General features: G+C 50.3%; 2 protein-coding genes across 2 annotated transcripts in view; one reads left to right on the plus strand and one right to left on the minus strand.

Annotated features, from left to right (window-relative positions):
- The window catches only part of LOC146421984 (olfactory receptor 14A16-like), a 468355-nt gene that overhangs the window by 159560 nt on the left and 285504 nt on the right, over positions 1-23291 (minus strand). The gene's annotated exons all lie outside the window — the stretch shown is intronic.
- On the plus strand, positions 11537-12469 carry LOC146421989 (olfactory receptor 14J1-like). Its single transcript, XM_085046980.1, has one exon. The coding sequence runs from the start codon at positions 11537-11539 to the stop codon at positions 12467-12469; it is 933 nt and encodes a 310-aa protein (XP_084903106.1).

Below are 23291 nucleotides of genomic sequence, written 5' to 3' on the forward strand. Positions count from 1 at the left end.
TGTCCCAGAATGAACTGGATGAACTCTGCTCTTCTCTCTGAGTTGTCTTGTTCAGCATGAGCAGCTTAGCACCAGGAGCTAAAGGAGCTGAAGCCTTAGGCCTTTTGGGCCTTAGGGACTTTTGGACCAAAGTAATTCTGCTAATGTGGACCTAGCTGAATGCAGCAGATAGAATCCTGGAATTGCAGAATCCTTTCTGTTGGAAAAGACCTCTGAGCTCATCAATCCAGCTGTTTACCCAGCACTGTCAGCCCAGCACTAAGCCACATCCCTGCAGTGCCAAGGCCTGACCAAGAGACCTGACTGAGGCCTGAGCAACAGGCCCTGAGCCAAAGGTGACCTTGAGATGAAACTTCCAACCAAATATTATCTTTGTATCTGCTCATTAACAAAATGTGCATGATCATTAGCATTGTGATAGATGTATTCACTCATTAGTGAAACATGTATTTGCCTTTCTGTATTTATAAGCTGGACAAGGCCATGAAATCTGACATCTGGCCTTGTTTAGAGAGTATGGTCAAAGTCAACTCCCTTGGTTCCTCCTTGAGCCCTGGCCAGGCTTTGGGAGAAGCCAAGAGGAGGATGAAACCAGATGTTCCTGCACTAGCAGTGCTGTCAGTGTGTTTATTCAGCACTGTCACAGCTGGGCCCTCTCCCAGCCAGGCTGGAAGCCTCACCTGTGGGTGGATGCACCTGCAGGAATTGCCAGTTGTTGGCAGTGGCTCTGCAGTCCTTGGCTGTGACAGCTTCCCCAGCTGATGAGGGGATCTGGGTGATGGTAAAGTCTGAGGGTAACTGGTGATGGATCTTTCTTCATCACTGCAGGCAATCTTTGGTAGTGCTGATTGGGTGCATTGCTGAGCTTTGAACTACAGTTAATTGCACTGATTCCTGCAGTGCATTACACTGATTCCTTCAGTTGGTGTCTGTGTCTTTGGTGCTGACCCTGCCCACTGGCAAAACAAAATTGGTGTAGTCTGGCCAGATCACAACAAAATGTCACTTTTTAAATGTAAATGTAAGGAATCTGTCCCATCCAAAATTCCCTGTTGGGAAGACCTTCCCTATAGTTCACTGGCTCTGCAGGGGGCTGAGATCAGAGCACTGTGTGAGCAATGGGGAAGTTGGCTAAAAGAAGCTGAACCACTGGATGTATTAAAATGCATCCAAAATTGCATGTGGAAAAAAAAAGAACTGGGTTTGGGAAGAAGAGGATAAATTTTGCTAACAGTATATTGGAATCATCACCAACAGAAGGAACAATTGTTTTTGGAATGCTCCCACATGGAGCAAGAGAAATTTTTAATCTTGAGCTCAGATTTCTTTGTGCAAGTGAAATAATATAAGAATATAATAAATATATATTTATATATAAAATAAAAAGCATATATATGTATATATATAAACTAAATGCTAATGTGAAATAATGCTGACAATCCTAATTTGTTACCTTTGGCTGCTCAGGGATGTAACACTAAATACCCTACAGAAAATGTTTGGACAGGACCCAAACGTGAGTGGGAAACTTGGTGAGATTGTGTATAAGGAATAAAGGAGGATGGGATGAAATTGGCTATTTTTATATGGTTTGCTGATACTGTGATGTGGAATGCTTTGTCTGTTAATGTGAGAAATAAAGTGATTAAGGCTGCTGGGTTTTTCATATACCACACTATGCACAAGCTGCAGGATTGGTAGAATGGATGGAGGGGTTGTTAAAAGAGCAGATGAAAAAATGAGGAGATAGGAACTTGTCTGGATGAAGAATACCTTGCAGGTCCACCCCAGAAGCTGCAGGGCTGGACCTTTATGCATTAGAATTAATGAGGATAAATCAGAAGCAAATGAGAATTATCAATACCAGAATAGGAATTCAGATTCCTCCAGAACACTTTGGTTTGATAACTGCTCACTGAAGCTTGGCCTTGCAAAGTGTTCATGTCATGGGAGGAGGAATTGATGCAGATTATCAAGGAGAAATTAAATTCTTTTAAACAATAGTGAGCAAGATTTGATTATGCAAACCCATGACAGGTTAGGACAACTACTGATATTGCAGTTTTAAAAACAGTTGTGAAAAAAGGAGATCCACCTCAAATCACTACTGCTTGTGAAGATAAAGGGTTTGGATCCAGCAGTCCTAATAATGGAGCCCCAGTGTGGGTCCAGAGGCCAAATGGCCCTCCTGAGCCAGCAGAAGGAACAGCTCTGGGGAAAGACACCACTTTTAATCCTGAAACCTGGGCAGGAACGATGGGAATATGTCCCTGCAGCCAAGTGTTCTATGGGAGAACAAGTAGATGTTATAGGATGTTGTTTTACAGATCCTGCCAGACCAAATCTCCCTGTTTGCCCCAACGTTCCCTTTGGAAAATGCTTTGATCCACAGGGCTCCATGTGAGGACTGATGTGACACTGAGTGACTTCCACACGAATTCAGCCAGGAGCCTGGAGCACCTCAAGGACTGGGACCTGGCAGCTCTCCAGCCAAAGGGGAAAGGACCCACCAAGCCTTGTTACCCACAGACACCGCAGTGAACAGCAAAGGACCTTGGGGCATTATTGTGGAATTAAAAAGGAGCCAGCTCCATGGACAGTGGAATTATTGTTCTTAACCCAATAGAGATTGAGGAAAAAGATTGAATAACCTTGTCACTAAAGTACTGCTTATGTCTGTAAGTTGTATCTTGTAATCAACCAGAATCTTTGTTTGCAAGAAACACCTCTGGAGTTTCACCAAGGGATTAGTCATGGAAATTTGTATGAAAATGTAAAGATCAGAGTAGCCAAAATACTCCACATAACTAATTTCTAGATATGTTCCCAACCAATGTTGGGAGGAATGGGATTCCCTTGGAGGGCCCATCCTGTGGGGTGGCAGAACTCTGTCAATGGACTCTGACTTGTAATGGAGTCAGTGAAGGGACAGTTAAAGAAAACTGTACTTGGAACAAAAGAATACAATGATCAGTTTTACAGGATTCAATAAGATTTCACTTCAGGAGGAACTGAACCCTGTTATAGTTAGAGGCCAAAATATGGAAGGATTTATATGGTTTAGAATTACTTAAAATGTCAGTAGAACTTGTGGTGCTGGAGCTGGTCAGTGTCAGTGTCACACCACTGTCAGCTGCAGGGCCACCATTTAGGGTACTTTGGCAACAATCACAGGGAAGATTTGGGGCCAAGAGAACATTTCCCACCCAAAGAGTGCCTTTGATTTCACAAAGCCAAAGATTCTGGTTCACCATATGCCCTATGTGCACTGCCTTATCCTATGGAGTATGCAGTTACAAGTTAAATAGATGATTAGAAGAAGTAGCAAATGATGCTAATAAAATATTGAACAGCACATCCTGAGAGCTCCAACAAACACCAGTGGGGCTCTACAGAACTGCATGGCCTTGGATTATCTGCTTGCTGGGCATGGAGGAACCTGTGCTGTTTTAGGACAGGAATATTGTACTTCTATCAGTGATGGGTTTGAAATCCAACAATCAGGAATCACCTCAATAGAAAGAGAAGTAGAAGAGTGGCAGAAAGAAGAAAATTCATCTTGGATTGGCTTTGTGGCTGCCAAGCTGGAGGCTGCTGCAAAATGCATTCATGGCAGTAATAATTGTGTGTGTACTTGGGGTATTATGATTCCATGTTAGAGTTGTTGTAGCACTTTGTGCTGGAAAATGGAGACTTTAGACTTCTCTAAAAAGATACAGAGTCTCAAGAAGAAAGGGAGATTTGATAGATAACGTAAAGAATAGCAACTAATGAGGCATGTTTGAAAGAGAATGCGAATTATAAATTGGAGTAATGAACTTGAAGAGCGCTTAATTAAAGAGCAAGAGGCAATGCCTTTATGCCTAATACCTAAATCTAAGGTTTAATTATCGAAAGAATTGTTATGAAGATTGTAATTCATCTCTAGGTCCAAGGACCAACTGAAGTACCAAGGCCTGAACAACAGGCCCTGAGCCAAAGGTGACCTCTCAATGAAACTTCCAACCAAACATTATCTTTGTATCTCCTCATTAACAAAGTAGTATTAGCAAAATGATCTTTGTAGCTGTTCATTGGTGAAACATGGATTTACTGTTCTGTATGTAAAAACCAGACAAGGCCCCATCTGACCTTGTTTGGGGTGTAGATCAAAGTCAACTCCATTGGTTCCTCCTTGAGCCCTGGCAAGACTTTGGGAGAAGCCAAGAGGAGGATGAAACCAGATGTTCCTGCACTAGCAGTGCTGTCAGTGTGTTTATTCAGCACTGTCACAGCTGGGCCCTCTCCCAGCCAGGCTGGAAGCCTCACCTGTGGGTGGATGCACCTGCAGGAATTGCCAGTTGTTGGGAGTGGCTCTGCAGTCCTTGGCTGTGACAGCTTCCCCAGCTGATGAGGGGATCTGGGTGATGGTAAAGTCTGAGGGTAACTGGTGATGGATCTTTCTTCATCACTGCAGGCAATCTTTGGTAGTGCTGATTGGGTGCATTGCCGAGTTTCTCCTTTTGTAATTCTTTGCAAATGGTTTTGTACATTGCTGAACTTATCCTTTTGTCATTCTCTGCAGTTTTGCAATTATATAAATTACACTGTTCCTTCAGTTGGTGTCTGTGTCTTTGGTCCTGACCTTGCCCACCAGCAAAACAGGGCCCCTCCTGCCTCAGTGTTACCTGGGAAGACAAAAACCATCACTCCAAATGCTGCCCTTTCCTCCTTGTTCCCCCACTTTATACACTGAGCGTGATGTCCTATGATCTGGGATATCCCTGGGGTCAGCTGGGGTCACCTGTCCTGCCTGTGTCTCCTCCCAACCCCCACGGACCCCCAGCCCCTCCCCAGCATGGCTGGATGAGGGGCAGGAAAGGCCTTGGCTCTGTGCAAGCTTAGCAAGAACAAAACCATCTCTGTGTGATCAACCCTGTGCTCAGCACAGCCCCAAACAGCCCCAGAGAGAGCCCTGGCAAGGAAATTCCCTCTGCCCCACCCAAACCAGCACCCCATGGCCATCCCCCATCACCATGGCTCCAAGGGTTCCTTTTCATGTCCTGACCCTGGCCAGGGGACCTTGGGATGGTTGCCATGGCAGCCAGCTGTGGCACAGTGCTCATGTCCATGGCAACACAGCCCAGCCCGGCCCTGAGTGCAGGTGACAGTGACAATCCCCATCACAGCAGGTGCCATGAACCCAACCTCAGCAAAGTGTCTCCTGCAGGTTGTCCTAGGATTGGAGAGTAGAACAGGGCTTTGTGCTGGTTGCCATGGCAACCTCTGTACCAATGATGCCCTATGGTGGTTGCCATGGCAACTTCTGTACCAATGATGCCCTGTGGTGGTTGCCATGGCAACCTCTGTACCAATGATGCCCTATGGTGGTTGCCATGGCACCCGAGCCCAGCAGTGTCTCAGTGCAAGTGTCCCTGCCATCAGTCCCTCCAAGGGGTTTCCATGGCAACTGCCATGCCAGGTGACCCAGGTGTCACATCCCAGTGCTGGTTGCCATGGAAACAGTCCCCAGCACTGACCCTTTCTGTCAGGCTGACCTGGCCTTTGGCCCTGGCACTGGGCTTTGCTGCTGGTTCCGCGGCGCCTGCCCAGCCAGCGCGGCACAGGGCAGGTGGCCATGGCACAAACCCCAGCCATGGATCCCCTGTGCCTCTGGGCAGTGACACCAGCCCTGAGCAATGGGCTGCTGCCGTGGGCTCAGTGAAGTGACCACGGCAACAGCCCCTTGCAATGCCCAGTGCAGGTTGGGATGAGAATCCACCCTCAGCCTGGCCCAGGGCAGGGCTGCAGTGCCCTTCCCAGCAGCCTGGCTGCACTGCAGCACTTCCAGGGCTCTCTGCATTTCCCTTCCCTCACTCTTGGCTCACTCACACACCTCCCAACAACCCCTTGGTGCTTTGAGCTGCAGGGAGTTCAAAGCTTCTCTGTCCTTCAGCAGTTGGTCTAATTGTGCCTTCAGCCAACTCTGGATTTGTGTTTATTGTAGAACTTCCTGTGTGTCCAAAACATTCCTTGCAGAGTTCTGCCTGGCTTGGGGAAGGGGAACCTCCTTGGTGGCAGCTTGGGCTTGGCACACACTTGAGGAGAGTGTCTGTTTTCAGTGGGGAAACTCAGAAATTTAGAAGTTTTAGATTGCTTCAAAAAAATATTTCTCCATATCTATGATAGGAAACCTTCCTAATGAACTGCACTAGACCAGAGGGAAATCAAGGCAGAGCCATGGTTTGTCAGGACTTGCTTGATCCTAATGAGCCCTGTGGTGCATTTGGTGCTGAGCCCTTGAACCTCAGGGCAAACCTGAGAGGAGATTGCACAAACCTTTCCAGGAGTCAAAGTCAGAAGAAAAACCCAAAGTGTCTCCAAGCATTAATGGTTCCCACTGAGGTCCATAACCAACAGAGGATCCTCCTGGACTCCTTGGAGGAGAGAACTGAAGGCCATGATTGCACAAAAACCTCTCAGAGACTCAGTGTAGAAAGGAAAATCCAAAGTACCTTAAAAATCCTTGAGTATCTCGAAGCATTAATGAGCCCCACTGAGTATCATTACTAACAAGGGCTCTCAAGGGACTAATTAAAGCAGATAATTGGAGGCCAGGATTCCACAAAGCTCTCAGAGACTCAGTGTCAAAAAGAAGGACTTTAATAAACCCTGAGTACCTTGAAGCATTAATGAGCCCCACTGAGTGTTGTTACTGACAGAGAATCTCAAGGGACTCGTTACAGCAGATAATTGGAGGCCATGATTGCACAAAGCTCTCAGAGAGTCCAAGGCAAAAGCAAAACCCAAAGTTCTTTGACAAACCTGCAGTCCCTGGGAGCATGAAGGAGCCCCCAGGGCCATTCCTGACCAAGGCTCCCCAGGGACTCCTTCCAGCAGACCCCTGAGGCCAGCAGTGCAGGGAGGCAAAGACTCTGTGCAGGCAGCTCAGGTGCTGAGCACAGCCTGGGCTGGGTGGAGGCAGCAGAAAGGCCAAGGGCTGAGCCCCAGCTAGGGGAAGGCAGATCCTGTCCTTCCCGCCTTGCTCAGGGCTCTGCTGGGGCACTGGGATGTGGGGGAGGATGCTGAGGGCAGGACAAGGGGGTGACAGTGCCCAGCCTTGCTGGGGCTGTGCCAGGAGCCCCAGTGCCTCAGGACAAGGTGTCTCCTGACAGCCCTTGGTGGCAAAGTTGAGAGAATGAGCTCTACAATCAAATTGCAATTGGGTAAAATATGTCAGGAAACCTCCTTGACCTGGCCAAGCCTTACCTGTGGCTCCACTTCAAAGCACAATTCAGCTGTGGGACACCAGCAAAATCATATCCTATGAGTTGCTCTGTGGTCAACCCTACCAAGTGCCACATTGCAGAAAACACATGCGTAAAATGAGGGGTTGATTTGAATAATTCTTTCATTTCTCTTAGTAAAACCTTACGGGATTTGCACCAAGCAGTGGAGATCTCCAGACTGATGGGATTGGACACACCAGGACACAAGTTCCAACCATGAGATTGGAACTGCTTGAAACCCTGGGGAATTGCTCTGCTCCAGCCAAAGGGGAAGGGACCTTTCCAAGTGCTATTGACAACTTTTTACAATGCACAGCTCAAGATGGCACCTGCTGGGGATTTGAAGAAATCTGGACCACACTTCCTTCATGGTTACTCAGCTGGACTGGGTTAAAACATCTGTTTATAATGGTCACCATAATAATTGCTGCATGGTTTTAGCTTTCATCAAGATTCAGTGTTGTAGCTTTTTTAATGCCTTGTGGTATAAAATGAAATAGAGATATTGAGAGATCAGTTCCCATCAGGAACTTAGTCTCAAGAAAAGGAAAGACTTGATAAGGACAGTAGACCACACCAGTCTCACCAGGGCCTGGGCCCCAAAGGACACAAGACCTGATGGTTTGTGGTTCCCACTCCAGTATGTGGCACTTGGACCTTCCTCTTTACCCAGAGCAGAGAGAGCTCCCTTGTCCCAGAAAGGCAATGGAGGGATTCAGAAAACAGTACAGGCTGTGGGGATCAGTTCCAGGGCACAGCCAGGGATGGGCACTGACCATCACCTGTTGATACATGACCAGCTCTTTCATCTGCTTTTTTTCTCTGTTTTCTCAATGTTTGCTCTTTCACAACCCACCATGGTGCCACCCTCTCCCTTCTTGTGGTCCTTTCCTACACATCCCATGGAGAATCTTGCACATTCCCCAGATCCCTTTTCTGGATGCCCATCATGAGTCTCAGACCCCAAGGCAGAAACCCCCATGCTCAGCCGTGAGGTCAGCATGGGAATTTCTGCCATTGTCCTACTTGGTGAACCTTTCACACCAAGTTGTTGGATCTTGCTTTCAGTTTCTTTACCTTTTGGGTATTGAATGGTTCCTCTATAAACCTGGCAATTAATGTATCTGGTATGGCAATTCTTCCCTTTTTGTGGAAATATTGGGGTCGAGGTCACATTACAAGCTGACATGGTTCATGTAGGTATTTGCAGCCCTGTGGAGAAAGATTTGGGGATATAAGATTAAAAAAATTATAATATGCTTTGTGTTAGAAGAGATCTAAAAGAGCCTCTGGTCCAACTGCCCTTCCGTTAGCCTGGGATAGCTTCCCTAGTTCAGGCTGAACAAAGCTCCTGCCCTTGGACACTTCCAGGAATATGGTTTCCACTCCAGGGATGGCAACCTGTGCCAGTGTCCTGCCAACTTCATTGTAAAATATTTTTTCCTTACATCCAACCTAAATGTGCCCTTGTTAAGCATAAATATCTTTTGTCTTGTTCTGCCAATGCAACCCCTGGCAAAAAATGTCTTTCTGTCTTTCCTGGACCAAGAGCAGGACATTTTAATGGCAAAATGCCCTGGGGAGGTCCAAGAGATGTCCCAGGGAATGGTTTGGAGGCCACAAGTTTGGACCACTCTATAGGGAATCAAAGCCCTGGGCTCAGTGGTTTAGAGACTGAGGACAGAACAGGAGTAGCATGAGAGGGCTTGAAAGGTGGATTCAGAGATATGGGAGCTTTTTCTTCATAGTTGAAATGAGCATGAGAAAGAAACAATGTCAGCAAGGGCAGCAGGGTCGGTCTAGAGTGGAGAGGAGGAAAATGGAATTTCCCTCCCATGGCAGTGCTGTGGTGCAACACATCCCCCAGAAGGAGTCTGGATCAGCCCAAGGCTCTGTGTGCCAAGGCAGAGGCAGGCAGGACGCAGAGCTGTCAGCAAAGGAAGGGCCAGCGAGGTGGGGCAGCCGGGGGATGACGACAGCCTGCAGGGACAGAGGCACAGGGCATGGACAGCGTAGGACAGCCTGGGCTGGAGAGGGCAGAGGGATGTGCAGGAGCTGCAAGGCCCTGACAGAGCCAACTTGTGCAGCACTTTGGCCATGGCTGCTGTCCCTGGCCCTGAGGCCATGAGGAGGACACAAGTGACCCTTGCAGCCCTGGGGCCTCATTGCCTCCTTGTCCCTGCCCAGCAGCCTGGCAGGGGCTGCCCCATGGTCCTGCCCTTGGCATTGCACATCCCCACATGCCAGTGCCCCAGGAAGAGCCCTGAGCACTGAGGGAGGGACAGGATCTGCCTTGCCAGGGGCTGGGGCTCAGGCCTTGGCCCTTTGCATTCCTGAAACACATCCAGGTTTGCTCAGCATCAGAGACACCTTTGCCTTGTTTGTCCCCAGCTGTCATCACTGCCTCCAGTGTTCTGCTCTTACAGGATGCCGAGGGCACTTTCTCAGTTGCGTTCCTCAGTGGGACCCATTATAAGTAAAGGAAACTTTGGCCTTTCAATCTGACTTTGAATTCTTGAGAAGTTTTTTGAACACTCTCTCAGAGACTGATTCTCATGTAAACAACCCCAAAGCCCTGAGAGGGTCATTAAAGTCCTTGTGCTGTTGCTGTGCTGCTGAGCTGGGCTGGGCTCCTGGCACAGAGGGAACTCCTGGCAACCAAGAAGAGCTTCAAAAAGACATTTCTCCTAAGGAGCAGTTTCTCTCCCAGCCCAGCAGGGCTGAGGGTGCTGCCTGCAGATACCTGAGAGGAGTGAAGCAGGCAGAGGCTTAAAGCAACTGGAAGGACAATTCTGAGCTTATTCATGGAGAAATCTTCACAACTTCTGACACAGTAAGTCTCTGGCTGCAGGGATCTCCTAAAGCTGACACATGACAGCACTGATATGACTGTAAGGATGGCTCTGCTGGTGTTTCTGGTTTGGGCGAGGATGTGCTGCAGAGCGGGGCTGCCCTGGGCACCGTCAGAGGGACAGGGCAGGACAGCTCCTGCTGCCAGGGATGGCTGCAGGCTGGGAAGGTGGGGGTGCAGCCAGGGGTGCCCAGGGCTGTCCTGCAGAGCAGCTCCTGCAGCCCTGAGGGCTCTTTGCCAGGGCAGGGGATCTGCCAGCTGCCCTGAGCAGCAGAGCTCTTGTGTCCCCTGGCAGCCAGCACAGCCCTCAGCCCGGGGGCTCGGGGCCCTCAGTCCCCTCCTGGGCCGGCAGAGCAGCACCAGAGATGAAGGGCATCTCTCCTGCCATTGCCCATTCCCTGCTGACCAGGGCCTGAGGGCGACTGTCCTGCACTGCTGCTGCCTGCAAGGGGCTGTGCAGGGCTGGGCAGGGAAAGGCTTTTCCTCAGGGCTCGGCTGTCTCTCTCCTTGCCTTGCTCAGCTGCTCCTGGCATTGCTGACAGGCTCTCTGGCAATGGCAGTTGCAGCTGCAGGGTCAGGCGCAGCCCTTGGGGCTCCTCCTGTGCAGGGTGAGCACAGCAATGAGGTGTCCCAGCTCCCTCTGCCCTGGGCAGCTCTGGGCAGGGCAGGCTGGCAGGCTGGCAATGAAATGACTCTCCTCAAGCAGTTCCATGGCCAGGACCCTTGGTGTGTCCTCGGGGTGTCCATCCAAGCTGGGAGCTGCCTTCCAGGGGACACTGGGGGACAGGAGTGTCCTTGGCCAGCAGTGAGGCTGAGACTCTGAGAAAGGCTGAGCCATTTGGCTCTGCTGTGAGTCCCTCTGCTCTCAGCTGTGTCAGAGTGAGTTTTAGGGGAACACAGTGAGTGCCCTTGATCTCAGAAAGGGCAGCTGGGAACAGATGGAGCAACAGAGCAGCTCCCCTCACCCTTCACTGAGTTACAGCCAATCCTCCTGCCTTGCACAGTTCTCTCTGTTCTCCCTGAGCACAGCAGGAGATCCTCTCAAACTGCCTTTGGCTGTCACTGTTCCTTAGCCCTGGGACAGGAGATGCTGCCAAGCTCCTCTGCCTTAGGGGCAGTTTGGTCTGACACAGTCCAACCCAGGACTGGTCCCTGTCCCCCATTCCCATGACCCCACTGCTGCAGAGCAGAGCTGACTCCTCGGTGTCCATGGGCAGAGCCACTGCTTGTCACAGCAACATGGCCAGATCCCAGCAGAGCTGCAGGCATGGGGCTGGAGGAAGAGCTCTGAGAAAAGGGAAATTGGGTGGCACAGTATGGGAGGGCTGGGGGAAAGGGCTTGTTCTTTGCTCAGGAAAGTCTACCTGACTTGTCACTTTCTCCTCCATGAACAGGTCCCTGTGGCCAGAGGATCAAAATGTCCAACAGCAGCTCCATCAGCCACTTCCTCCTCCTGCCATTCGCAGACACACGGCAGCTGCAGCTCCTGCACTTCTGCCTCTTCCTGGGCATCTCCCTGGCTGCCCTCCTGGCCAACAGCCTCATCATCAGCGCCGTAGCCTGGAACCACCTCCTGCACACCCCCATGTTCTTCTTCCTGCTCAACCTGGCCCTCACTGACCTGGGCTCCATCTGCACCACCGTCCCCAAAGCCATGCACAATTCCCTCTGGGACACCAGGGACATCTCCTACTCAGGATGTGCTGCACAGCTCTTTTTCTTTCTTTTCTTCATTTCAGCAGAGTTTTCCCTCCTCACCATCATGAGCTATGACCGCTATGTGTCCATCTGCAAACCCCTGCACTATGGGACCCTCCTGGGCAGCAGAGCTTGTGCCCACATGGCAGCAGCTGCCTGGGCCAGTGGCTTTCTCAATGCTCTGCTGCACACAGCCAATACATTTTCCCTGCCCCTGTGCCATGGCAATATGCTGGGGCAGTTCTTTTGTGAAGTGCCCCAAATCTTAAAGCTCTCCTGCTCCAAATCCAGCCTCAGGGAACTGGGGCTTATTGTGGTTAGTGTCTGTTTGGTATTTGGTTGTTTTGTGTTCATAGTTTTCTCCTATGTGCAGATCATCAGGGCTGTGCTGAGGATCCCCTCTGAGCAGGGACGGCACAAAGCCTTTTCCACATGCCTCCCTCACCTGGCTGTGGTCTCCCTGTTCCTCAGCACTGGCATTTTTGCCTACCTGAAGCCTCCCTCCATCTCCTCCCCATCCCTGGATCTGGCAGTGTCAGTTCTGTACTCAGTGGTGCCTCCAGTACTGAACCCTCTCATCTACAGCCTGAGGAACCAGGAGCTCAAGGCTGCAGTGAGGAGACTGATGACTGGACGATTTCAGAATCATTAAACTGGTTACCAAATTCTTCAAATTGCTTGTTATATTAGTCATCTTTGGTTTGGTTGTGAGGCTTTTTCCCTTTGTTTTAGTTTTTTACCATCCAGAAATAAAAGTCGTTGTGCCATTTCTCATTTTGTTTGTTGTGGTGAGCACAGACTTTTCCCATGAGAAATCTTTCTCTTTTCTTCCTGTGTTTTATAAACAAAGATGCAGTTTGGATGTTATTAAAACAGTGTCTCAAGATATGAATGATTCAAGCCGGCCAATCAACCTGGGGGAAGGTTTTGAATTGGCCCAATCCGAGTGATCTTTGAAAGTCTATATAAGTTGGAATTAATTAATAAATATGACACAATTCACCACACATTTGAGCCTCAGTTTCTCTCTCTACTAGCGGTTCAACAGCAACAGTTTGTATCCACCTTTGTGGTCTCCACAAGCTGTGTCAATGACGAGCTGCACTCTTGGTGGCTTCAAACGAACGAAAGGATCTCCCAGCCAAGTTTTCACCAGAGATCCCCTTCTGTTCCCTTCTGTGGAGCTGCAGCAGCAATGTCTGTGTGCAGAGCTGGGGCAGATCAGGGGTGGCACAGCAGCTGTGCCAAGGAGCAGCAGCACTTGGTGTTGCCAGTGCTCCCGTGCCACTGCCCCGCTGCCCTGCTGCCCCTCGTGTTGCTGTAGGGCCTGAGTGCTCTCGGGGTCGCTGCCAGTGCTGGGGGTGGCAGTGCCGGGGCTGCAGCAGGGACAGGCCATGGGCACTGCTGGGGCACAGCTGACGCCTCAGGGCAGGGCCTGGGGGCTCGAGGCTCCTTGCCCAGGGTCTCTCCAGAACACGCCCAGGCCAATGCTGAGCAGAGAAAACCCCCGTGAGCAGCTGCAGGGTGGCCGTGGGCAGGCTGGGGGCAAACAGCATGGCTGGGGCTCTGCAAGGTCCCTGGGGGAGCCGGGAAGGAGCAGCAGAGCAGGGGCTGATCCATCCCCACTGCGCTGGACAGCCCAGGGCAGCGTCCCAGAGCGTCCTCATGGAGCTGCCAACAACATCCCCCCTTGGCAGCCCTGGCCTCTCCCCCAGCTCCCAGAGCTGCTTGAGCCTTCCAGGCAGAGACACGGCAGCACTGGCTCAGGAGCCCTGTTTGCATTGCACACAGCAGGCGTGAGCACCCCATGGGGTTGGTGTGGGGAGATGAACCTGAGAGAGCACAAACACCATCAGCCCTGGGGGCCAGCAAGGGCTGGGCATGGGAGGGAAACCACTCAGCTTTGTTGTGACCTCAGAAGTCAGCCAGAAAGTTTGTTCCCATGAGCTGTGAGTTTCCTGTCCCACTGCAGACATTGTTGCTCAGAGCCAGGGATGCTTGGCAGCCACCCCCAAACAGCCCTGAGCATTTCCTTTGCTTCACCTTTGCTTTCTTTCCTCTTTCCTGCTCCACATTTCTTCCCCTTGCCTATCCCTGTCCCCTCCCCTGCGAACAGCCCATCTCTGTTTGCCCTTTCCTCTCTGGCCCCACTCCCCATTTCAGTTCCTGACTTGGCACCATGGGAACATCCCTTGGTGAGCAGGATCATCCTACAAGTGCTTCATGAATTGTCTGCAGGGTCCTGCAGTGCCTCGTGCTGTTCCCTTGCCAGAGGCAGCACAGGCCAGGGGGGCACATCTGGACTGCTGTGTGTGGCTGTGAGGCTCCCTGTTGTGGGGCAGTGAGGAGGAGCTGGAGAGGCTCTGCAGGACTGACAGGATGGGCTTTGGGGCCTGTGGGGAGAAGCTGAGGGCCATGGGCTGCTGGACCTTCTGAAGAGGAGGCCCAGGGCTCATCCTGCAACTGCTTCAAGGGTGCTTTCAGAGAATCATAGAATCAACCAGGCTGGAAAAGACCTTTATGATCATCAAGTCCATCCTGTGACCTAACACCACCTTGTCTGCCCTGAGCCTCCTCTTCTCCGGGATAAACAACCCCAGCTCCAAACTCAGCCACTCCTCACAGCACTTGTGTTCCAGACCCTTCCCCAGCCTTGTTGCCCTTCTCTGGACATGCTCCAGCCCCTCAATATCCTTCCTAAACTGGGGGCCCAGAACTGGACACAGCACTCGAGGTGAGGCCTCACCAGTGCCGAGTACAGGGGAAGAATCACTGCCCTGCTCCTGCTGGCCACACCATTCCTGATCCAGGCCAGCTGCCATTGGCCTCCTTGGCCACCTGGGCACACTGCTGGCTCATGTCCAGCCTGCTGTCCATCAGTGCCCCCAGGTCCCTTTCTGCCTGGCCACTGTCCAGCCACTCTGTCCCCAGCCTGTACCACTGCAGGGGTTGTTGTGGCCAAAGTGCAGGACCTGGCACTTGGTCTTGTTAAAGCTCACATTGCTGAATTTGGCCCCTGGATCCAGCCTGTCCAGGTCCCTCTGCAGAGCCCTCCTTCCCTCCAGCAGATCCACACTCACACCCAGCTGAGTTGGTTTCACCACAGTTCCATGAGGCCCTGGAGTTTCACAATTGTTTCCATGATTTCATGAGTCTCCATAGCATTCTGATGGCTCCTTGGTTCCCCAAAGCCCTGTAGTGTCACAATGCCCCCTTGGTTCCATGAGGTCTCACAGGTCAGCAATGATCTCCTTGGTTCCACAGTGCCCAAATGGCCTCTTGGTTCCACTGGGCACCATGGTGTCAAAATTGTATTCTTCATTCCACGAGTCCATACAATGTAACAACCACCCCTGTGTTATGAGGTGCTGCAGTGTCACAGTGCTCTCTGTGCCTCCACATGGCTCCACTTAGTAACGCTTGGCCCTTGGTTCCACGGGGCCCTGCAGTCTCACAATGGCCCCATCATTGAACAAGGCCACACAGTGTCACAATGGTCTTCCTTATTCCTTTTAGCCCACAGTGTCACAGTGGCTTCCTGTTTCCATGAGTCCCCAGAGTGCCACAATGGCTTCTGGGACCCCTGGTTACACTGGATTCTGCAGTGTCACAATGGCCCTTTGGTTCAGCAAGGCCCCACAGTGTCACAGTGGCCTTCGTGGTTCCACGAGGACCCAAAATGGCACAATGGCCCCTTGGCTCTATGATGCCATGCAATACACGGTGTCACTTTGGTCCTCTTAGTTCCACGAGACCCCACAGTGTCACAACGGCCTCTTGCTTCCCTGGGGCCCTGCAATGTCACAAATACCACAGAATCATCCAGGTTGGAAAAGACCTTTGAGATCATCAAGTTCAACATTTAAACCAACACCACCTTGTCAGCCAAACCATGGCACTGAGTGCTACATCCAGTCTTAAACACCTCCAGGGATGGTGACTCCACTACCTTCCTGGCCAGCCCATTCCAGTGCCCAATCACTCTTTCTGTGTAGAACCTCTTCCTAATGTCCAGCCTAAATCTCCCCTGGCACAGTTTAAGGCTGTCCCCTCTTGTCCTCTCACTGTTTGCCCAGGAGAAGACACTGATCCCCATCTGGGTGGGTGCAAAACTTTCTGGAGGGTAGGAGGGCTCTGCAGAGGGACCTGGACAGGCTGGATCCACAGACCAAATCCAACAATGTGAGATTTAACAAGACCAAGGGCCAGGTCCTGCACTTTGGCCACAACAACCCCTACAGTGCTACAGGCTGGGGACAGAGTGGCTGGACAGTGGCCAGGCAGAAAGGGACCTGGGGGCACTGATGGACAGCAGGCTGGACATGAGCCAGCAGTGTGGCCAGGTGGCCAAGGAGGCCAATGGCAGCTGGCCTGGATCAGGAATGGTGTGGCCAGCAGGAGCAGGGCAGTGATTCTTCCCCTGTACTCAGCACTGGTGAGGCCTCACCTCGAGTGCTGTGTCCAGTTCTGGGCCCCCAGTTTAGGAAGGACATTGAGGGGCTGGAGCATGTCCAGAGAAGGGCAACAAGGCTGGGGAAGGGTCTGGAACACAAGTGCTGTGAGGAGTGGCTGAGTTTGGAGCTGGGGTTGTTTATCCCGGAGAAGTGGAGGCTCAGGGGAGACCTCATCACTCTCTACAGCTCCCTGACAGGAGGCTGCAGCCAGGTGGGCTTTGGGCTCTGTTCCCAGGGAACAGGGGACTGGATGAAAGGAAATGTCTCAACCTGTGCTACAGGAAGTTTAGGCTGGACATTAGGAAGACGTTCTTCACAGAAAGGGTCATTGGGCATTGGAAGGGGCTGCCCAAGGAGGTGGTGGAGTCACTGTCCCTGGAGCTGTTTAGGGAAAGACAGCATGTGGCACTTATAGCCACAATCTGGTGACAAGGTGGTGTTAGGTCATAGGTTGGACTTGATGGTCTCAAAGGTCTTTTCCAACATGGTTAATCCTGTGGTTCTGTGATTGTGTCCCTGGGGCAGCAGGAGCTCCCTGAGCTGAGCATCTCCTGAGTATTCCAGAGCCAGAGTCGCTGTCCCTGACCTCCAGTGCCTCCAGTTCCTGCTGCAGGGCCAGACAGGGCTGGGCTGCTCTGCTGGGCTGCAGATGGGACATGGATTTCAGTACTGGGAGATGGAGAGAAGGAGCAGATTCCAGCAAGGCTGTGCCTGGGACAGCTTGGGTGCCACAGGAGCTTTAGCAGGGTGTGGGAAGAAGGCAGGAATTGGGAATCCCACAGGAATTGGCCATTCCTCAGCCAAACACAGCTTTTTGTCTGAAGCATCTACAAGGGAGGACAGAGGGACATGAGGAAAGCTTTGGGAGCTCCCAGGGTCAGAGGGAGGTGGGGAAATGGGGCAGTGGGTAAAGTCTGCAAGGGAAGCAACACAGGCCTAGGCCAGAGGAGGAGAGCTGCAGTGGGGTGACCAAAGGCCTTGGGGGGGCTGGGACCACCCCCTGCCAGCAGCAATGACATTTGTGTCCCCTGGCTGTGGCTGCTGTCCCTGCCACTGAGGCCCATGAGAAGACACCAGTTCATTGCAGCCCCAGGGCTTGTGGCCTCCTCCCCCAGCCCACAGAGCTTTGCAGGGCTCCTGCTGCTCTCCTGCCCTCACCATCCCACACCCCACATCCCACTGCTCCAGGAGAGCCACGAGCATCCTGTGAGGCCACCGATCCCCATTGCCAGGGCATGGGGGTCAGGCCTTGGCTGTCCTGCTTGGCCAAGCCCAGGCAGGGCTTTCACAGCCACATTGCAGAGTCCATTTCCCACCTGGAGCCGCTGGTGCCTCTGAGTTCTGCTTCCCCAGCCCCAGGGATGCTCTCCTTGGCTGCTCATTGCCCCCATGGTCTCTTGGCAGGGATGGCCTCAGTGGGGGCTGCTGACATCCTCAGCAACTTGGAGGTTGCTGCTGAATTTTCTTTCTCTAGAGGCTTCTTCAGCCTTCAGCTCTTCACTTCAGGAATTCAGTGCCAAAGGGCTCATCATCATTCAAAACACCCTAAATAGACAAGCCCCTGGGAATCACTTAGGTCTTCAATTGTTTTGTGGTTAATTGTACAGGTTTCAGAAGACCATTGACAGTGAGTATACTGTATTTAAAACAATGCAGAGAGAATTGTTTGGATCTGTTCCATTTTCTTTTCCTATTTATAGACTGATATCAGCAATCTCCAATTGGTATTGATCCCCAGCATCTCCTGATGTAGTTTGAATACATATGAAAATCAAGACCCTTTATGGCTGATAATCAATCAGATTTTGTCCCTAACCCCCTCCCCACCACTTCCCTCATCCAACCCCTGGGACTCAGAGCAGCCTTGTGCAAATCTCAGCTTCCTCCACTCCAGGCTGCACCTGCAGCTTTCAGCTCCTTGGCACAAACTCCCAGCTGCTTTCCTTGGAGAAGGAGCTGCCTGAGACACACAGGGATGTTCATTTATTGGCAGCAAACAGTAGCAAGGGAATGCAGAGCTCCATAAAAGACAGAAGTCCAGCCCAAGCAGTGCTGGGCAATGGAGTCACAGCCAGGGGTGTCCCCAGGGCTCAGGATTGGGGCCACTTCAGTTAAATCTCTATATTGCTGATCTGGATGAGGGCACCGAGGGCACCCTCAGTCAGTTGGCAGGTGCCCCCAGGCTGGGTGGGAGTGTGGCTGTGCTGGAGGGCAGGAAGCTCTGCAGAGGGATCTGGACAGGCTGCAGCCATGGGCCCAGGACAATTGGATGAGGTTCAGCAAGGCCAAGGGCAGCGTCCTGCCCTGGGGTCACAACCACACCAAATCCCTGGCCGTGCTGGGCTGTGCACAGGAACTGCTGGGAGCCCAGCCCAGCTCAGCAGCACAGCAACAGCACAAAGACTTCTCCTGTGGGTTGGGTGTGGAGTCCCTGAACATCAGTCCCTGAGAGGGAGTTGAAGAAATCTCTAAAGAATTCAAAGTCACAATAAATCTCCAACGTTTCTTGAAGTTTTAATGGATCTCACTGAGGGACACAACTGAGAAAGTGTCCCCAGGTTCCAGGTAGAGGAGAACACTGCAGGCAGTGATGACAGCTGGGGACAAAGAAGCCAAAGGTGTCTCTGATGCTGAGCAAACCTGGATGTGTTTCAGGAATGCAAAGGGCCAAGGCCTGAGCCCCAGCCCCTGGCAAGGCAGATCCTGTCCCTCCCTCAGTGCTCAGGGCTCTTCCCGGGGCACTGGCATGTGGGGATGTGCAATGCCAAGGGCAGGACCATGGGGCAGCCCCTGCCAGGCTGCTGGGCAGGGACAAGGAGGCAATGAGGCCCCAGGGCTGCAAGGGTCACTTGTCTCCTCCTCATGGCCTCAGGGCCAGGGACAGCAGCCATGGCCAAAGTGCTGCACAAGTTGGCTCTGTCAGGGCCTTGCAGCTCCTGCACATCCCTCTGCCCTCTCCAGCCCAGGCTGTCCTACGCTGTCCATGCCCTGTGCCTCTGTCCCTGCAGGCTGTCGTCATCCCCCGGCTGCCCCACCTCACTGGCCCTTCCTTTGCTGACAGCTCTGCGTCCTGCTGTCAGAGACTGAAATAGGGGAAATTTTGGGAGTGAAATAGGAAAATTTGGGGGAAATTTTGGAAAAAATTTGGGAGAAGTGGCAGAAATTTTGGGGAGATTTTGGGGAAGTTTGAGGTGAAAATTTTGAAGGAAATTGGGAAAATTTGGGGAAGTTTGGGGAGAAATTTGGGGGAAATTGGGAGGGAAATGGGGGAATTTGGGGAAATTTTGTGAAAACTTTGGGGAACTTTTGGGGAAATTTTGGACAAAACTTGGGCAAAATTGGGGGGATTTTTGTGGAAGTTTGTGGGAAAATTTTGGGGAATTTTAAAAGAATTTCTGGGAAAATTTGGGGAGAAATTGGGGAAAGTTTGGGTTTTTTTTTAAAGAAAATTCTGGGAAATTTTGGGAAAATTTGGGGAAAAATTGGGAAATTTCAAGGAAGTTTGGGGAAATTTTGGGGAATTTGGAGGGAAATTTTGGGGAAGTTTGGGAGAAAACTTTGGAAAAAATTGGGAAAGTTTGGGGGAATTTTGAAGGAAAATTTTGAGAAAAAATGGGGAAATTTGGGGGAAAATTTGGGGGAATTTTTGGGGAAAATTTGGGGGAATTTTTGGGGAAAATTTGGGGGAAGTGCAGAAAATTTGAGAGACATTTGGGAAATTTTTGGGAAAATTTGGGGGAAATGGGGAAAAATGCAAATAGAATGGGGAAAAAGGAGTAAAATTTGGGGAATTTTTGGGGGAAAATGGGGAAAATTGTGGGAAAATGGAGGAAAATGGACGAAAATGGGGAAAATTGGGGAAAATTTGGGAATAAAAGGAAAATTTGGGGGAAAACTGGGGAAAATTGAGAAAAATGGGAAATAAATGGGGAAAATGGGGAAAAATCGGGGAAATTTTGGGGAAAAAGGAAACTAAATTGGGGGAAAATTGGGGAAAATAGAGGAAAATGGGAAAAATTTGGGGAAATTGGGGGTAAAATGAGAATAAATTAGGGAAAAAATGGGAAAATTTGGGGGAAATCAGGAAAAATGGGGGAAATGGGAATAAATTGGGGAAATTTGGGGGAAATTGGGGAGTTTTGGATGGAAATTGGGGAGTTTTGGGGGAAAGGGGACATTTGGGGACATTGACGGTGTTGGGGACACTTTGGTGTCACTTTGGTGTCTCTTTGGTGCCATTTCATGACAATTTGGTGCCATTTGGTGACTTCTAGTGGCATTTGGGGACAATTTGGTGTCATTTAGTGTCCCTTTAGTGCCACTTGATGCCATTTCGGTGCCATTTGATGTCACTTGGTGCCACTTTTTGCCACTTTGGTGCCACTTGAGGTGCCTTTAGTGCCACTTTGGTGCCATTTTTGACCTTTTTGTTGCCATTTAGTGCCACTTTGGTGCCATTTGATGCCATCTAGTGTCACTTTAGTGGCTTTTAATGACATTTAGTGCCACTCTGGTGCCATTTAATGCCCTTTTTTGTCACTTTGGTGCCATTTAATGTTGCTTTGGCGCCATCTGGTGTCACTTTAATGCCATTTAGTGCCATTTCAGTACCATTCAGTGTCACTTTGGTCTCACTTAGTGCCATTTAGTGCCATTTTTGCCACTTTGCTGCCCTTTAGTGCAATTTAGTGCCACTTTGGTGCCATTTAGTGTCACTTTAATGCCACTTAGTGCCATTTGAGGCCATTTAATGTCACTCTGGTGCCATTTAGTGCTAATTTGGTGACATTTGATGACACTTTGGTGTCACTTTTTGCCATTTTAGTGACACTTAGAGTAATTTAGTGCCAGTTCAGTGCCATTTTTGCCACTTTGGTCCCATTCAGTGCAATTTAGTGTCACTTTGGTGCCATTTAATGTCACTTTGGTCTGGGGCCATTTTTTGTCACTTTAATGCCATTTGAAAAAAAAAATTAATGCATTTTTATCAGTTCAATGCCATATGGTGCCACTTTGGTGCCATTTGATGCCATTTTGATGCCATTGAGTGCCACTTCAATGCCACTTTGGTGCCGTTTTTTGCCACTTCAATGCCACTTTGTCCCACTTTGGTGCCATTTAGGGTCACTTTAGTCCCATTTGGTGCCATTTTTTGTCACTTTAATGCAATTTTTTGTCATTTCAATGCAATTTTTTCCCATTTTTGTGCCATTTTGATGTCACCTGCTGTCTCCTCACTGACCTGCCTGTCAATCCGTTCTGCAGTCATTGTCACCTGTGCTGGTCGGTGATGTCACTGTGTGCCCAGGGGCTGTTTGGTGTCATTTAGTGCCATTTGGTGTCACTCAGGTGCCATTTAGTGTCACTTTGGTCCCATTTAGTGCCATTTAGCGCCACTTTGACACCATTTAGTGTCATTTGATGTCACTTTGGCTCCATCTGGTGCCATCTAGTGTCACTTTAATGCCATTTAGAGCCATTTGGTGCCATTAGTGCCACTTAATGTCACTTTGTGCCACTTGAGTGCCGTTTAGTGCCATTTAATGTCACTTTAGTGTAATTTTTTGCCATCTGGTGCCATTTAGTGCCACTTTGGTGCCATTTAGTGTCACTGTGGTGTCATTTACTGCCATTTGCTGTCATTTGGTGTCATTTCGATGTCATTTGATGCCAGTTTGATGCCATTTGGTGCCATTTTTTGTCACTTTAACACTGTTTTCCCCCACTTTGGTGCCATTTTGATGCCACCTGATGCTACCCTGATGCCACCCTGATGTCACCCTGTCCCCTCTCAGTGACCTGCAGCAATCCATTCCACTGCTATTGTCACCCGTGCTGATCGCTGCTGATGTCACTCTGATGACGTCACTGATGTCACTCTGAAGACATTACTCTGATGACGTCACCCTGTCCCCTCAGTGACCTGCGCAGCAATCCATTCCACTGCAATTGTCACCTGTGCTGGTCGCTGATGTCACTGTGTGCCCAGGGGCTCTTTGGTGGTGTTGGAATACATATCAGGTTAAAAATTTTGTATAACTTTAGTCAAAGGTTTTGTTTGTCTTTACCCTGAGAAAAGGAATTTTAGGTTTCTTTCAGGACATTGTTCTGCCAGATGAGGTCTGGTGGACTCAGCATATCAACAGATTGGGAGTGACCCCAGAGATAACCAGAGAGATAAAGACTATGAACAGAACATCCTCTGGGACATTGTGGTTATCAACAGGACATGGTGGATATCACAAACAGCTACCCCAGAGCACCTCCAGCAGGGCTGAAGACATCCTGGCCTGGAAAAAGGACTGATGAGAAAAACTGAAGAATGAAGAATCTAATTAGCATCAGAGGTGAGGAGATTCAGATCCAATAGGAAACTGAATACTGGGAGTTTGCTCAACTTTAGACCAATGAACACTGACCCAATGCTTTCCTATGTATTTTTACTGTATAAAATATCTGAAAAATCGAGTAAAAGATATGTATCCTGGAATGATTCTCTCTGCACACCCGGGCTATGTGTGGATGAGATGATTTCTGTGGTACATCCTGGCCAGAACAACATCCTGGCCAGATAATAAAGTAATGCCTTGACTCTCTAACATTAAAAATGTTGTTGGAGGGTTTTTGTATTTTTTTTCCCGCAGATTTGGTGACAGCTCCAGTCAACATGTCTGATCCCCTTGAAGGAACCTCTAACACGAATGCCCACCATGGTAAGAGGGGCCCTGCCTCTAGCCAGGTAGAGGCCAGGGAAAACTGTGTTTTTTGGACAGTGTGGATTCGGTGGCCTGGCACATCAGAGCCACAAGAATACGAGGCTTTAGTTGACACTGGTGCACAATGCACGATAATCCCATCGCGACATGTGGGGACAGAACCTGTTTCTATTTCCGGTGTGACAGGAGGATCACAAGACTTGACCCTGGTGAAAGCTGAGGTGAGCCTGACTGGGAGAGAGTGGAAAGAACATTCCATTGTGACTGGCCCAGAGGCTCCATGTATTTTGGGTATAGACTTCCT

Source organism: Lichenostomus cassidix, unplaced genomic scaffold (genome assembly GCF_008360975.1).
Source record: "Lichenostomus cassidix isolate B80296 unplaced genomic scaffold, HeHo_3.0 HiC_scaffold_46, whole genome shotgun sequence".
NCBI lineage: Eukaryota > Metazoa > Chordata > Aves > Passeriformes > Meliphagidae > Lichenostomus > Lichenostomus cassidix.

Excerpts from the sequence above, each read along its gene's own strand:
- LOC146421989 (XM_085046980.1), top strand. The coding sequence starts at position 11,537 with ATGTCCAACAGCAGCTCCATCAGCCACTTCCTCCTCCTGCCATTCGCA.